At 34.9% G+C, this 13,693-nt stretch overlaps 2 protein-coding genes across 2 annotated transcripts; one reads left to right on the forward strand and one right to left on the reverse strand.

The window, feature by feature from the left end:
* Nucleotides 1-1,016: 1,016 nt before the first annotated feature.
* Nucleotides 1,017-8,702, reverse strand: LOC106621752 (serine protease easter). The gene is given in 4 exon segments (XM_070111408.1): nt 1,017-1,808; nt 1,879-2,032; nt 8,414-8,475; nt 8,606-8,702. Coding segments are annotated over 4 exon segments (1,047 nt in total). The 3' UTR covers nt 1,017-1,074.
* Nucleotides 8,703-9,167: 465 nt separating this feature from the next.
* Nucleotides 9,168-11,150, forward strand: LOC106621748 (CLIP domain-containing serine protease B4). The gene is made up of 5 exons (XM_014240721.3): nt 9,168-9,287; nt 9,596-9,762; nt 9,828-9,884; nt 10,183-10,318; nt 10,384-11,150. The coding sequence occupies exons 1-5, from the start codon at nt 9,218-9,220 to the stop codon at nt 11,076-11,078; spliced, it is 1,125 nt and encodes a 374-aa protein (XP_014096196.2). The 5' UTR covers nt 9,168-9,217; the 3' UTR covers nt 11,079-11,150.
* The last annotated feature ends 2,543 nt before the right edge of the window (nt 11,151-13,693 follow it).

The raw sequence follows: 13,693 nt of genomic DNA on the forward strand, positions 1-13,693 counted from the left end.
CGACAAAAAAAACATAGGTTTTATCCTGAAAATTCTGCGGGAACTCGACCATTCCGAAAATCCCGCAAGAACGGGAACTATGTGGGAAGAACCAAAAATCTGCCGGAAGTCACTATTCCACGCGGACGAAGTCGCGGGCAAAAGCTAGTCTGTAATAAAATGGATATCCGTATGTATATGTTAAATTTCGTTCAATAGAGATTTTGTTTGTTGTTTGAGTGACAGTGAGCTCTGTTCAAGAGAAGTAGTTATTTAGTGAAGTAGTTCCATTATGATGAAATGTCATAAATTCGTACGAATGTACCGTTCCAAAGCAAAAAAAAGGTTATTAGTATAGTTCAAGGCAGGGCACCTCATCCAATAAGATTTGAGCACAAACAAAAGAGGGGAAGAAGAAGAGTTTTTATCAAAAACCTGTACAAAGGATTGAAACTATATATGTGGAAAAAAACTTCTGTTATCTAAGTAGATTCTGATAATCCTACAACATATTCGTGTCGGTGGGATTATCTGTCTACATTGTATTTACACATCGGCCCTTCGAGAATCAGAGTTTTCTTTATTGACGCTGTAAGCGCATAAGTTATATGTATATCAGTCAAATTTCAAGTCAAGCTTGCGAATGGTATCTTGCATCAAAGCTGCAGATTTATTGAAGACTCACACCGATGGACTATTAGAGATAATCCTGCCTGGATCCGATTCAGTTGCTTACAGCGATTCTATTTAGTGAAACCATGTTAGTAGGTCGAATAAGAAAAGAAAGCTTACATTTTGTTCAGATCGATCAATAAATGATATTTCTAGACTTTCTCAACTCGGTCCTAGCACTGCGAATTAGGCTCTGAAAATAGGCTGTCTTAACATTTTTTAATGGCTCTTTAGTGACCCTGAGTATAAAAACAAACAATTACTTCGACTCGGACACGCAGCGGAAAATAAAGTTCTTCCAAGTGCTTCTTAAGTTCTTTCAAAGTTTGCACTTCAGCAGTTTCTACAAAATAAAACAACTTAAATTCATACACAGGAGTTTCTATATTGATATAAGTATATATATATTTGTTAACATTGAAACTACGAATTAACGACATTTTTAATCCAATCGATTTGTGGATGAACTCGTGTATATATATTTGGGGAATTCCTTAACTCGCATGTGTCTTCCACGCTTGAGAATACACCGATCAAATAATAGGTGGTAATTTTATTTTTCGTATCTTGAATCATAAGCGGAGCACCGGTATCAAGTTTGCAGGCCGCTTTACCGTCACCCATAGCACAAGTTTGCAGAAAAGATGAATAGATGTAACCATAGCCGCCACTGCGACTAATAGCATTCACGCAATCGATGAGGTTTTGAATTTTTACCCTTGCCTTTGTTTTGGTTCGACTACGCGGTGCTGATTTATTTTCACCCCAACCGGTGATTTCCGCTGTGGTATTCGCATAGCCCAAATACTGTTGACCCTTTTGCAATGGGAGACATATGGGACTTACGAACTCTGTATATTCGGCTTTTTTGGACATACGTAACAAGGCTAAGTCATTAGTCATCTTCTCTGGGTTGAATTTCGGATGTATTATTATATTAACGATGCCTCTTTCCTCAGGTGGTGGCGCACAAAATGCTCTGCCACTTTGCGAATATTCACAATCGTTTTTCGTTACAATGTTCCATTCGCCCAAACGTACCCCTTCCAAAGTTATATCATCTTTAATCTTATTTTCACTTACGCATTGCGCTGCGGTGATCACGTAATATTGGTTAATTAGTGAACCCATGCAAAGTGAACCCAACTCGCCGGAGCCTGTAAGAGATGGTTTTGAGATTTTTAATTATTTTGTTATTTTGCAGTAACAATAGTATATGTGGCATACTCTTGTTTTTATATAACAGTAATGCGGTTCAGGGAAATTCATCAATATTGGTCTCGCCGCCGCCCATAATGCGATTAGATATGCCGACTTTGCCACATTGTTTCTGGGTTGGTAAAACTTCAGTATTTGCTAAATCAATCCAACTATTGCAATGCTAAGAGTACGAAAAAAAACCGTTAACCTTCATAGTAAATTTAAAACTAAGGCGTTGCTAATAAGGTCACAAAAAGTGTTTTGCTTGAGCATAATGTTTTCGCGATATATACCATATGTGGGTAAAGTCAACAGCCCTTGGTCGTACATAAAGCCGTGTCCGTTACCATTATATGGATTCAACTGTCATAGGCACGGTAATAAGAAATGCTTGTAACGAGTATTTGTTGGAAGCTCCGATTCAAGGAACCCATTTACTACTCACTGTTAGTGCAGAAATTATGATTCTTTGAAATAAAAAAGTTTTCAGTATCACGGTTGGTTAACAGAGACGACTTGTTAATACATTTGCTTATAACGTCACAAGTTTGAGCAATGCGCTACTATTTTGGCTAATAGATATCATCTTCACCTCACACCCATAAAAAACTTTTTTATATATTTTTCATCGTAATCATAAATATTTTTCAAAATTTCGCGTTTTTAGTTGTTTGATAACAAATGGTATTATAAATATATGGTCTGATAATGGCGAACACGGTCGTAGGAGGGCAAGGAGATGGGTTCTAGCACAACAAGTAGTCAACCAATTTTTTATATTCTTGCAACATGTTGCTAAAGAGTATAATAGTTTTGCTCACCTAACGGTTGTTTGTATTACCTAAAAATAGTAGCGTTAGATATTGGGTTACATATGTACATATAAATGATAAATATCAGGATGAGGAGGCGAAATGAAATCCGAGTGACTGTCTATACGTCTGTGCAAGCGATAACTTGCGTAAAAATTAATATATCTAAATGACTCTAGGTACATGTTCCTCAGCTAAAAAGAAATAACGAGTTCGTATATGGAGTAACCGGACCACTACCACGCCCCCAAAACGCCATTAATCGAAAACCTATAATAAGCACTAAATTGATATATAAGCCTGCAATTTGGCACTAGGAATTGCAGTACCAAAGTGCACCTGTAGGCTTAAAATCTAGAAAAAAAGGTGTGGCAACTGTCTCTAATAGGCTTAGCGTACATATCTCCTAAACCACTTCAGCTATAATAACCAAAATCGCTTAGGGAAAACTCCAAAAGAACCCCTACCAATAGTGTGAAAATAAATTCATAACTAAAAGCACCAGAGGCATCAAATTGTACACCCAGAACGATATAAGAAATCTTTATAGCAGCCGGGGTCAAAATTCGACTATGGGCGTTGCACCGCCTACATTTTGGTGAAATCTCATACATATATTAGGGCTTTATCGACCAATTTCAAACAAATTTGGTACACGATGCTATATAACATAATGAAAATAGGCGAAATCGGACTACAACCATGCCTATTTCGAATATAGCATAATTTCAAATTCCATATGAATCTTTCACTTTCCAGTACACAAATCAAGCACCAATGAATATATTCGGACAAAAGTCTAAAATTGTCAAAATCGGACCATAATTGTTCAATTATTCAGGGAAAATGTGTCTTTTATAATAATACACCCATGTGTCCAAAATGGGTTGTGATCCTAGGCCCCCATATACCTAATATAAAGATTTTCGAACTACCAGTTGACTTTGTATCACATACATCGACCAATGTGGAAGTATTTTAAGAAATTGAAAAAGCGTTTTTTTGAATAGCAATTGTGCCAAAAATGGATAAAATCGGGGCTTTCCTTGGCCCCCATATAACTGATATTGAGGATTTTGAAACATCCGACTGACTTAACTGCATATGTGTATGTATGTATACCATATGTTTATATTTATATAATTTTAAAATTGCTTGAACATATCTTTTCGAGTATACCTCCACAATGCCAAAGGTTAATGCAACAATCCCTGATCTCTCTCTGCCCCAATATACCCTATATAATTATTGTATTTCCGACTTTCCACCTGACTTTAATCCTTTTATATTCGTCAAGATGTGCAAAATTTTATTAAGTGAACACGTTTTCTTAAAAGTTATAAAATTATGTTTTTATATTGGCCTTCAATATAAATTAAATTGATCTTAATTAAACCTTATATCCCTAATAAAATTAATTTCGATCTTTTGGTTGACGTTAGTCTCAACGATTGAGTTGAGATTGTTTATAAACACAAAATCAAATTTATTTTGTCTAAGTGCTGGTACTTTAAGAAAGTGTACCATTAACTAGAAATTTATACACAAAACACTATATATTAAGTTCGCCTTTTTTACAGCTCTTATGCAATTATATCCGAATTCGATTCCAGTTAAAAAGTTAGAATATAACCAACTAAGTCCTTACCTAGCTTTTAGGATTCAGAGATGACAACCTTTACTCAGTGTGATTCCCAGTCGCAAATATGATTTCTCAGCAGAGATTTATCTTCAACGCTAAAGAAATCGTAGAATCGAGGTTCAATCAGGGGTTCTATTCAAACTACTCTGACAGAAATTTATTCGTAATGCAGTGGATGGTACAATTTTACAGCCAGCGACATTGTTGTAGTTTGGATACTATCCGCTTTAAAAAGACCGCTGTAAGCAAGCTATAATCTTAGGTAAATTTTTCCTCAAAGAAACGTTGAGTGCCAGCCGATTGTAAGCTCACGTTCCCAAAAACTCGGTTAGGGTCTTAGATAAACACTAATTTTTCATGACAAAAGTACTCACAACCAGTAAATTCTCCATCGAAAAAATAGCGCCGAAAAATAGAAGAACAACTCCCAATGCAGTCATTATGCCAGGTAGTTTTTCTAGAAATATTTTTATTAATGCAACAAATTTTAGGTTGACATATTTTACCGCTTAATATGCGAGCTGGCTCAAGATCTACTGAAATACATATCTGTAGTGGTTGAGCAATAAGCAGAAAAAATTTTTTCCCAAACGAATTCCATTCATAATAATTTGCTTTGCTTTACATAATAGTGAATATTATATATACTGCCCGCATAACTTTTTAACTGTGTCCAATCGAAATATATACATGATTCATTAACACTGCTAAATATATGTGTGTACACTAAGCAAAATACTTTGGTAAAAAACTTTACACTCACGCTAAAGTAACTCTGTTTAACAAATTATTTATTTTGATAAAAGTACCTCGGTGAATAAACAGTTGACTCTTAAGATTAGAGTTGAGATTGCATACTGCGCGTAAACGATAATTTCGATCCAGCTGGAAATCGTGTAATTCATTAATAAAATTTCATTGTTCTGACATTGCAGCATTAAATATCGTATGTAAGATGATCGAGATACCACTTAATATTCCTGAATGTCAATATTTATGGAACCTCTGATAAAGAAGGGCTTCAATACTATTCGTACGTTTATAATCAAAGTATGGTTTGGTCTAACTGTGTGAAACGTGATCTCGATTAAGGCAAAAATCTGAAGCGACATGCACATTTTCTTGTTCTCAATTTAAAATCTAATTTTAACTTCTCTGTTATCTGAATAAATCACGTTGTGCACAATCTTAAGCTTCGTTCAGATTAAAATGAATCTTTGCCAGCCATTTGGATCGAAGCGAGTACTTTAAGTTTACACCCAGTAACTAAGTTAAGTTAGGTAACACTAAAAACATTTCTTACCGTCTCCAGTTCCTTCCGTCAAATTTTGATGAATTGCCCTTAGGAAACTTCAACCTACTAGTTTGTATTGATGGCCTAAAAAGAGGATGAGTCTATTGGGCGAACATTCGCTTTATCATCAATGAAAATGTTCTTAGTAATAAACAGCCAACTCAGATTCTCTGCCAATAAAAATAGTAAAAGAATGGGGGAAAACCTGACGAAATTTGGAGTAAAAAGTTGCGATATAAGTGAATATTTACTTATTCTACTGCGAAATTGGCAATTCTTGACATTCAAGTTAATGAATAAAGTGTAAAACAATTATACTAAAATATTTACAAAGTAGGTTTTAGTTTATTAATTACAAAAACTCAACAGCTCTTACTCCCAACTATGACTAAGCACACAAAATTTTTCATAGCTTTCTGACTCAACTCAAGTCAATCCGAGTTGATGCAGAAGAACTCAAGAAATATACTTGTACGTGGTATTAATATACTTAATATTATAATCATATACTTAGGAAGCAACCTTCAATGGAATAAGTGATGAAGGTGTCAATTATAGTCTATAAATAAATCAACAAACTTTTTCTTATTAAATTCTTTGGCGGTTATATTTGTCAGAAGCGGATTTAGTAAGCGAATTTGATGAATGAATTGTAGTGAATATAAATGGATTCTTTGGCGGTTACATTTGTCAGAAGCGGATTTAGTAAGCGAAGTTGATGAATGAATTGTAGTGAATATAAATAGATTTTGTGAAACTCCAGTATTTGCAGATAAACTCTTGTTCCAGTTATGTTTTCCAGATTCTTATGCGAATTTTCGGTAGCGTATTCTCGGAAAACTGTCTGAGCTCACTCAAATCTTCTCTCTATTAAAGATCGTTGTTGATACATTCTTTTCTAATCTCTCCTAATTATCTGATAATTTAAGACATCATTTTGTCCGAGTTTCTATATTTGCTATAAATGGCATAGTGGTACCCTTAATGAATACTTACTCAAGGTTCTGTGGCAAAAGTTCAGTGTAAGGAATATTCTTTAGTTAAGAATTTTTTTCGACACAGAGTTGCAATTATTTTCATACGCATAAATTTCAAATGAGAAACATGGGGTTGACAAAAGGTACTAAAATTTGGATATGATAATATTTTTCTTCACTAGAACAGATAGTTGTGAGTACAAAATGCAAAGCATATATATATTAATAATAAGAATTAATTAAATAAATGTCATTTGCATATGGTTTGATCAAATACCCAGCTCGGCTCACAGCTGATCTTTTTCTTCCCATTAACACACAGAGAGCAAAATCCATGGACTTCCACCGACTCGTTCGATTTGTTTGAAAAAAAAAAAACAAAGGTCAATGCAGATCCAAGCAGCCACTTTATAGTCAAGGTAGTAGAATCGAATATAGTGCCAGACATTCGGAAAACAGTTTTACCAGCAAAATTCCTGTGAACTGTTATGGAATTTAGGCAAATATGTTATTTTTCCAAAAATGTGAATCATGATTCACACAGTTGTATTTCTTGTGCTCTGAGTGGAACTCGCTGTGATGTATGCGCCCGCTGTCAAGTTATATTGTATGACTAATATTTATACCCTGAACATCGTATATTAAGTTTGAAACGAAGTTTGTAACATCCAGAAGCAAACGTTGAAGACCTCATAAAATATTTATGTATAAATGATCAGCGTGAGGGGTCAATTTAACGATTTTCGTCTGTCCCTCTGTCTGTCTTTCCGTGTCCATATATATGCAAACTAGTAGCTTAGTTTTTGAGATATCAATCTACACCCGTTCTTTGCACCCGCTAGGCCTCGTATGCAAAACTGTTTTATTTGATATAATATTTAATTGTTCAAAGGAATGCTACAATTTCAAAACATCTTGTTCAGATCGGACTACTAAAGAATTAAAAAATTATGTTTAAGAAATTATGCCAAGTATCCCATAACTTAAATAATGTAACAAAAATTCCGCACCCTTGGATATCAATTTTTAACTCAAAGTCAGAAATCGAACTAGCATTCTATCGGGATAAATAAAATTGGTGTTCTTAAAAATCTCACCGAGATTCCTAAGAGTTTTCAATAATTTTGGGTCTACTAGAAATGAATTTTAAGTCAAAATGTTCGGCTTAACATAGGATTTCTCTGTAAGTAATACTCCGTGCAAAACACTACGTACAAGTATAACCAAAAAAATTGATATAATACATACAAAATAATTATAACAAGTAAGGAAGGGCTAAGTTCGGATGTCAACGAACATTTCATACTCTTGCAACCTACCATGATCAAAGCCGAAAAAATTCCTTCAATTAATCAATATTATAAATATATAATATAACTCATATATTATATAACCGACATATTGAGCATTGGGTTTGTTAGAATAACGTAAATCATTATACCTATGTGGTATAAGAGGGGTTGGATAATTCGTAGACCAATATTACATATTCTCGGCATTTTATGCACTATAATAGATTGTTATAAGAAAAACACGCTCTTTTAATTTTATTAAGTTAACTCGCATATTGACCGATATTTGCGGTATAAAGTTAGCCGGAAGTTCGCAAATTGTTCTATTAGGTATATGGAGACTAAGGAAATTATTGATCTGATCCAACCCATTTTTGGCACACGGGCATATTGATTCTCTCTGAGTTTCTATAATATATCCCACAGATTGACAGATATTTTCGATAAAAGGTTCGCAATAGAACTTGGGGTCCATATATTCGGTACCTATGGGCTTGAACAGTTCGGTTTCGATTTAGATAATTTTCGGTCAGAAGCTGTCACACTTCAAAGTCAATATTGGTGCAATGTTTTATGCCGATATATTCACTGGTGCCTAATTTGTATACTGGAAAGTGAGAGAATCAATTGGATTTTAAAATTGTGTTACATAAGAAGTAGGCGTGGTTGTAGTTCGATATCACACATTTTTACACTGCGGTATAAGAATGTGAGAATAATGCTAACTACCCACCCACCGAATGTGGTTAAAATCGGTAGTGCACGTCCCGAGATATGTGTTTCCGCCCATCGTACAATATTGACCACGGCCTCTATAAAGTCTTTTGTTGTCATCTAGGATGTAAAATTTCATGTGTTTGACGTATTTATTTATAGATTTATCGTGCTTTTAGTAGTTTTTAATAGAACCGTTATATAAGGAGTGGGCGTGGTTATCGTCCCGTCCTCATTCTCGTCCTTTCTCTTTTGCCATGGAACAAGTGTACAAAGTTTCATTACGATATCTCAATTTTTACTCAAGTTATCGCTTGCATAGACGGACGGAGAGACAGACAGTCACTCGGAATTCAACTTATCTCTTCATGCTGATCATTTATATATTTATAGAAACCCATATCCATCTCGATTAGTTTTAGGTGATACAAACAACCCCTAGGTGACTAAAACTATTATACTCTGTAGTAACATGTTACAAGAGTATAAAAATAATTGAACTGAAGGCAATCGTATTTGAGACTTCGCTTCTACACTACGTTACGCACAATATCGTTAGTGCCGATTAGTTAGGTCGAGGCCGCTGCCAAAAGTAGTCGTAAATTGCGGTAGTGAATTTCTTGATTAATTTGTTCATGGCGTTCAAGAAATATTTTGGGTTTTTGTTAAGCTTGTGCTGTGTGCATTGCTTCAATAAAATTGTTGGTGAGTCATAAAATATACGTATTTGTCAAAAAAGGAATGAAAAATTTGCAAAAAAAAAGTAAATAAATACTTTGGGATTTCCATAGGCTTAAATGGATTCACACCAAATCTAAATCTTGTAAAGTCGTTTCGCGCCTTAAGTTAGTGACAAGCATACCTTGAGGATATTCATAGACCGCAATAACAATGAAATTCCTCTATAATATTCCTATAACTCTTATCGGGGAATCTGAATTTCTACTTAAGAATATTTAAACATTTGACTTTTGCTTTGTATCGACATTTATTACTTTTACTTTATATTGCAGCCAACGCTGGTAATGATTGCCAGACTAAAAGTGGCCAGTCTGGAAAATGTATGCCGATACTTAATTGCAGTTCCTTAGTTGAACTATCTGTAAAGGTGTCCAGAACAGAAATGGAAACAGCACTTTTAAAATATAGTGTTTGTGACGTTGAAGAATTCACTTATAAAGTAAATACCATATTATCATAGTTCTGAAAGAAAATACCCTTCTAAAAATATATTTCGGATTACAGGTATACTGCCCTCAAAAGGATTACATCTCTGCTGCCCTAAATAATGATAAAATACAGGTAACGTGACGTTAGATGTGTTCGGTTAAGTTAGAATGCGAAGAAGTAGTTAGTGTCATACGGGCACTTACTAAATGCATGACATATGTTTGGTATGTCGGAGTTTAGTCAGGGTGGATTTAGACTGTAAACAGTATGATTGTCACAGTATGTAGAGCGTGTTAAAAGTGGAGAGTGTGAGAGTCGTTGTCAGTCATTGGTTATTAAAAGATAAAATATTATAAGGGAACTATGCTTTAACTATTCAATGAAATCAGTTCATTTCACATGATTCTTCATTTCCTTCTCATATCTTTAGTCTAGGGGTAATCTACCGACAACTAAGAAATGCGGGCTCGATGCCCCCAGCATAGCAAATCGTATCTACGGTGGGGTTAATACTATTAATGGTGAATATCCCTGGACTGTAGGGATTTTTTTCAAAAATAAATTAAGTATGTTGAATTTGATCTTGCATAAAAAAAACGCCACAAAATTATTAAAACATTACAATAAACAGCCTTTCCAGACAATGAAGATTTCCTTATATGTGCTGGCTCTCTTATAACCGAATACTTTGTTATCACCGCCGCACATTGTTTTTCTGATGAAAAGAAATCAGTACCGGATTATTTTGTACGTTTGGGTGCACGTATAATAAATAACCCTATGCTGGATAATGAAATAGATGCAATAATAAAACATCCGCATTATAGGAAAAAAACCTCAGTTAATGACGCAGCATTATTACATATGAAAGTTGGTGTCAAATACTCTCAAATTACACCCATTTGTCTGCCACTCGATGTGAGTCTACGTGATAATAAACGTTACGAGAAACAGCAAGCTAGCATCAGCGGTTGGGGAATGACTAAAAAAGACAACTCTGACCCTAGTAGTATTCAGTTAAAAACGCATGTTGAGATAATACCAGTCGTTCAAAAGGAAAAATATTATTATTGCAACAATTTTACAATAAGTAGCAGCAAAATGTGCGCCACGGGCAAAGATCACGATGCATGTAAAGCCGATTCTGGTGGACCGCTTATGATCAAAGAAACTTTAAATGGAAGTACGAATTGGTATCTAATCGGCATAGTTTCATACTCCAACTTGAATAACAAATGTGGAACTGATCAATCTATTGGCATTTACTCACGCGTCAATACTTTTATTGATTGGATAATACTCACCTTAAAAACATATTGTAAGTGATTCGAACAAAAGTACTGTAACCAAACAATTTTTTTGCTATGAATAAATAATTTCAGTGTAAATTTTAAAAAATTATAACAATTTATTAAGGATAAGGCCAATCTAGAGCCCTATAAAGGCCTCATTTTGGCAATTTATACTGGAAGCAAAGAGAAAGGAAACGACTTTTGTTTCTTTCAGGCATTATTAAACATGTTTTTGTTTGCATATTTTTATTATTAAAATTTTGATATAAAATAGTGGTTACCTTCTCGAAAAGCGCCTTTCGGACGACGTTAATTCTGGGAATTCATGTCATCTCAAACGGAGTGAAAAATGGAATCTTAAACTACATAAAACTTACCAGTAAAATACTTACGTTTTCAGCTTTACATCAACTTTTGGCACGACGGGTGTACCAGTTGAATTGTGTTCTTAAGATCAACAGCTCGTTTCCAATTTACAAAGACATGTTTCCTTTAATAGCTAAATAAATATATACAAAATAGTACAATACAAAAATCCATTATTATAATGCCACTCTCATAGAAACTCACGTACCTATTGGTAAAAAAACTGGAACAATAGATTTTCACAAGCTTCACTTGAGGAGAATGTTTCACCAGCAAAATCGGAGACATGAACAAGTAGTAATCACTTGGCGCCACGTCCGGATCATAAGGTGGGTGCATAAGAACCTCCCGACCGATAAGCTTCTGTAGCTTGTGGCGAGTCACTGTCGATTTGTGTGGCCTAGTGTTGTACTGATGGAACACAATTCTTTCTTGACCGCTTCTGGGCGATTGCTTCCTTCAAATGATCAAATTGTGGCTATTGTCCACATTAAGAGCTTGGCCATAGGAGACCTGCTCATAGCAGATGATTGACTGCCAATCTTAGCAAGCACCTAACAAAGTCTTCGTGATCATCAATTCAAATTGGCCACAGTATGCGCCGGACAGACCACGACCGTTTTCGCTTGACGTTGTCGACAGTGACCACCGTTACGCATCCGCTTCGGAAATTAATCAATTTTGTTGCGATTCAGAAGCAATTTAAAATTCGATCCTTGAGCTTTTTTTGTATTATGGTTACTTGTGTGACATCCATACATCGAGCTTATTTTTTTATCCAGCCATATTTCAATGATTTCAAACGGTATTGCGTGCAACGTTCAGCGGCTTCGCAATCGAAAGAGTGCTCGCACGACAATATTTCCAACAATTGGCCTTCCCAAGTATGGCGCATCAAAATTACTGGAACTGATTCAAGGAAACAAATTTACCCGTCATTGGCTGCTGCAGTATCGGGACCATAAATACTATTCACATTTTCCCAAAAGTGTCTGAGAAGATCCCATCTTGTACAACGCGCGATGCGGGTTACTGAAACAAATTTAGTCCAGGTTTAATTTTCTCTACCGAAATTTATTATATTATTATATTATATTTTCATTCATACTCAGTTGCAGATGCCACATATAAAACGCTTTTATTTAATATTAAAATCTTTGAATGGTTCCCGCAGTACGATGGATAACTTTTTTGGAAAATATAGCCGAATCATATTATAAAATGGACCTGTCAATTTGCCACCTAGATCATGTGATGTAGTTCTGTTAGACGTACATATTTTAGACATGGATGTCAGTGACCATTTGTAAACTATCGTATCGTTCAAAATTAGACCAATAGTGTAGTATTCGCAAAACACAGGCGCAATAGGTACTTAAACGTCGTTATATCTAATATCTTTCAATAGAACTGAGAGAAAAACAGAAAAAAACGCTAAATTCGTTTGCACCGAAGCTATAATACCCTTCACATATATAACTGTTTCTTATAAGAACTTGATTGCGGTTTAATTTCGTAAGAATACCTCGTCAAATAAAAAAGTTTTTCATGCAAGCACTTTATTACGATCATTCAGTTTGTATGGCAGCTATATGCTATAGTAATCTGATCTGAACAATTTCTTCGAAGGTTACATTATTGCCTTAGACAATAATCCATGCCTAATTTTGTCAAGATACCTCTTTAAATGAAAAAGCATTTGATTGCGATTGTTCGGTTTATATGGCAGATATAGTATGCTTTAGTGGTCCGATATCGGCCGTGCCGACAAATTACCAGCTTTAAGGTGAGAAAAATACAGGTTCGATAGCTCAAAAACTGAGAGACTAGTTTGTCTATATACAGACGGACGGGCAGACGAACATTGCTAAACCAACTCAGCTCATCATGCTGATTTCTTATGTATATATTTGATAGGGTCTCCGACGTTTCTTTCTTGGTGTTACAAACTTCGTGACAAACAAAGTGTATTGGTGCTAGACGTCACCCTAGTGTATGTACCTACATAAAATAGCTTTGGTAACAGTTTACTGACTCATTGCATTCCCTAAATGACTAACAACAGTCGACGTAAACGATGGCGCGTGGTTATTTCGAGCTTCATTCTGAAAGAAATAAAAAAAGCCTTAACAGTTGATTTGTTTAAACGCTCTGCCCAACATATATGTTTTTTGGTGTTTTATTCACCGCATTTTCTATTCAAAAAAATACAGGAAATAAATACTATTAGAAGAACGGTTAAAATATTCTATTATTTTTCTCTATTAATATTTTAACAGCAAT

This window comes from Bactrocera oleae, chromosome 6 (assembly GCF_042242935.1).
Source record: "Bactrocera oleae isolate idBacOlea1 chromosome 6, idBacOlea1, whole genome shotgun sequence".
NCBI lineage: Eukaryota > Metazoa > Arthropoda > Insecta > Diptera > Tephritidae > Bactrocera > Bactrocera oleae.